Source organism: Plectropomus leopardus, unplaced genomic scaffold (assembly GCF_008729295.1).
Source record: "Plectropomus leopardus isolate mb unplaced genomic scaffold, YSFRI_Pleo_2.0 unplaced_scaffold15464, whole genome shotgun sequence".
Classification (NCBI taxonomy): domain Eukaryota; kingdom Metazoa; phylum Chordata; class Actinopteri; order Perciformes; family Serranidae; genus Plectropomus; species Plectropomus leopardus.
This window is the reverse complement of record NW_024616572.1, coordinates 1,757-4,407: the sequence shown is the minus strand read 5'-3', so window position 1 is coordinate 4,407 and position 2,651 is coordinate 1,757. Positions and strand designations below refer to the sequence as shown.

The 2,651-nt window shown below is 51.9% G+C and overlaps 1 protein-coding gene across 1 annotated transcript; it reads left to right on the top strand.

The window, feature by feature from the left end:
- The first annotated feature begins 18 nt into the window (after positions 1-18).
- slc35a2 (solute carrier family 35 member 2) lies at positions 19-2,341 on the top strand. The gene has a single exon (XM_042514597.1). It carries the CDS (start codon positions 665-667, stop codon positions 1,295-1,297), a length of 633 nt encoding a protein of 210 aa, XP_042370531.1. The 5' UTR covers positions 19-664; the 3' UTR covers positions 1,298-2,341.
- The last annotated feature ends 310 nt before the right edge of the window (positions 2,342-2,651 follow it).

Below are 2,651 nucleotides of genomic sequence, written 5' to 3'. Positions count from 1 at the left end.
GTCCCTCACCACCCCTCACCGTCTTTCACTGTCCCTCACTGTCCCTCACCGTCCCTCACCGTCCCTCACCGTCTTTCACTGTCCCTCACCGTCTTTCACTGTCCCTCACTGTCCCTCACTGTCCCTCACCGTCCCTCACCGTCCCTCACCGTCTTTCACTGTCCCTCACTGTCCCTCACTGTCCCTCACTGTCCCTCACCGTCTTTCACTGTCCCTCACCGTCTTTCACTGTCCCTCACTGTCCCTCACTGTCCCTCACCGTCCCTCACCGTCCCTCAGTTCTTCAGATCATTTTTTTTTGTTGTTTTTTTAGTTTCCTCATTTGTTCATTTTTATTATTTGTTGATTTGTTTGACTCGTTTTTCGTTTTTTTCGTGCTCATTTCTGGCTCATTTCGTGTTTAGTGCTCTTGTTCCTCCCATGTTTGTTTGAAGAAATCGGGCCGGCTTTAAAGGGTTAATCAGCTGCAGATGGTCTCGTGTTATTGATTAGCTTTAATTATTTGCTGAAAACTGTCAAACTTTCCTGTCTGTTTAGTTCGAACCGTCGTCTCTTTGTTTTATTCTCTGATAGATATTATTTTGACGTTATTGATCGATCAGCGGCGGTTGTGGTTGATTGATGAGCGGGTGATCGAGTGAACGGAGCGATGGATTGATGACGGATGTTATTTATCGATCAGGTGCAGCAGGAGGGGAAGAAGGAGGCGTCGGTGTCGGACAGCTCCAGCCAGAACTACACGGTGGGTTTGGTCGCCGTGGTGATCAGCTGCCTGTCGTCGGGCTTCGCCGGCGTGTACTTTGAGAAGATCCTGAAGGGGAGCTCGGCGTCCGTCTGGGTGAGGAACGTGCAGCTGGGGATCTTCGGCACGGCGCTCGGCATGCTGGGACTGTGGTGGAACGACGGCGCCGCCATCGCCGAGCGCGGCTTCCTGTTCGGCTACACGGGCATGGTGTGGTGCGTCATCTTCAACCAGGCGTTCGGCGGGCTGCTGGTGGCGGTGGTGGTGAAATACGCCGACAACATCCTGAAGGGCTTCGCCACGTCCTTCTCCATCATCGTGTCCACCGTGCTGTCCGTCTACCTGTTCGGCTTCCACGTCGACCTGCTCTTCACGGCGGGGGGGGGGCTCGTCATTGGCGCCGTCTACATGTACAGCCTCCCCAAAGCGTCCGGCGGCTCCTCGTCCCCGAGCTCCTCCTCGTCTTCTTCGGCGTCTGCGGCGTCGCCGAGGACGAACGGAGGCGCCGAGTTGGAGATGGAGGCGTTTCTGCCAAAGTCAGTGCTGGTGAAGTGACTCCCCCTCTCTCCCCCTCTCTCCTCCTCCTCACCTCTTCCTCCTGTAAACCTCCTCTCAAAGCCCTCACCCTCTCCTAACTCTCTGACCTCCTCATAACATCCCGACCTCCTCCTGACCTCCTCTTTACTCCTCCCTGATTTCATGACAGGGTTTGAACGGTCATGAAAATCCTGGAAAAGTCATGGAATTTGCAAACAGCAATAGAAAGTTTTGGGGAAACTAAATGTGCCCTGAAAGTTTTGAATCACGCAGGATGTGAATTCTTTCAGTCGTGACAGTTTCTGATGAAAAAACACAAAAATCAAAAATCAGACAAAGAGATTCTTTAAAAATCAAACATTTGGAAGAAAAAAGTTACAAAGATATTTTTCCATAATCAGAAAGATCCAGTCAGGGGTTAAAAACACGTACGAGCCCTGTCAGGACCTCCGGACCGCTCTCCTCCCTCTGACCTCCTCTTCACCTCCTGCTGCTCTGACCAAAGGAGGACAGGATCTCCTCTTGAGCTTCTCCTTCCTCCCACCCCCATGTCTCCTCCCCACGTCCTCCTTACTCCTCTGTCTCCTCCTCACCTCCTCCTGAGAGCAGCTGAAGACTCTGTCGTCGGTGGAGAAAAAGAGGAGATTGACTTATTTCCTCCTCTTCTTTTTAAAACTTCTCTCCTCCCTCCGTCACACGCTCCTCAACTCCAAACAAACGCCTCCTCACCTCTTTTTTCCTCCTGTAAGGAAAAGGAGCAAAGAGGAGTCAACTAACTTTCCTGCTTTCCTGCTCCTCTGCTGTCACTCTGAATGCCTCCTGCTAACTCGAGGAGGAGTTGAGGGAGGAGGGCTCCTAACGCCTCGTTTTAACTCTGCGTCTCCTCTCAGCTCCTGCTGTCTCCTCTCTAAACACTAACCTCTCCTCTCTCGTCTGCGTCCTCCTCAGAGCTCAGGGAGGCATCGCGTCTCCTCCTCCTGCCGTCCGCATCACAGACTAACTGCTCCAAGCACAACAGGAGCAGGAGGAGCAGGAGGAGCAGGAGGAGCAGGAGGAGTCTTTCCTTTCCTCTCTCGCCCTCTCTGCCTTAAAACTCTTGACTTTACTAATGGAGTGAAAAGAGGAAAAGCCTTACGCTGAATATTGACCAGATATTGATTATTGTCGCTGGAGGAGAACCTGCAGATGGATCAGATCGATCAGACGTCGATCAGATCGATCAGACGTCGATCAGATCGATCAGATCGATCAGACGTCGATCAGATCGATCAGACGTCGATCAGATCGATCAGATCGATCAGACGTCGATCAGATGGATGTTTTCACTGTGCAGCCGTCAGCGCGTTCAGCTGAAATGTTGAAATATTTATCA

Excerpts from the sequence above, each read along its gene's own strand:
- slc35a2 (XM_042514597.1), top strand. The coding sequence starts at position 665 with ATGTTATTTATCGATCAGGTGCAGCAGGAGGGGAAGAAGGAGGCGTCG.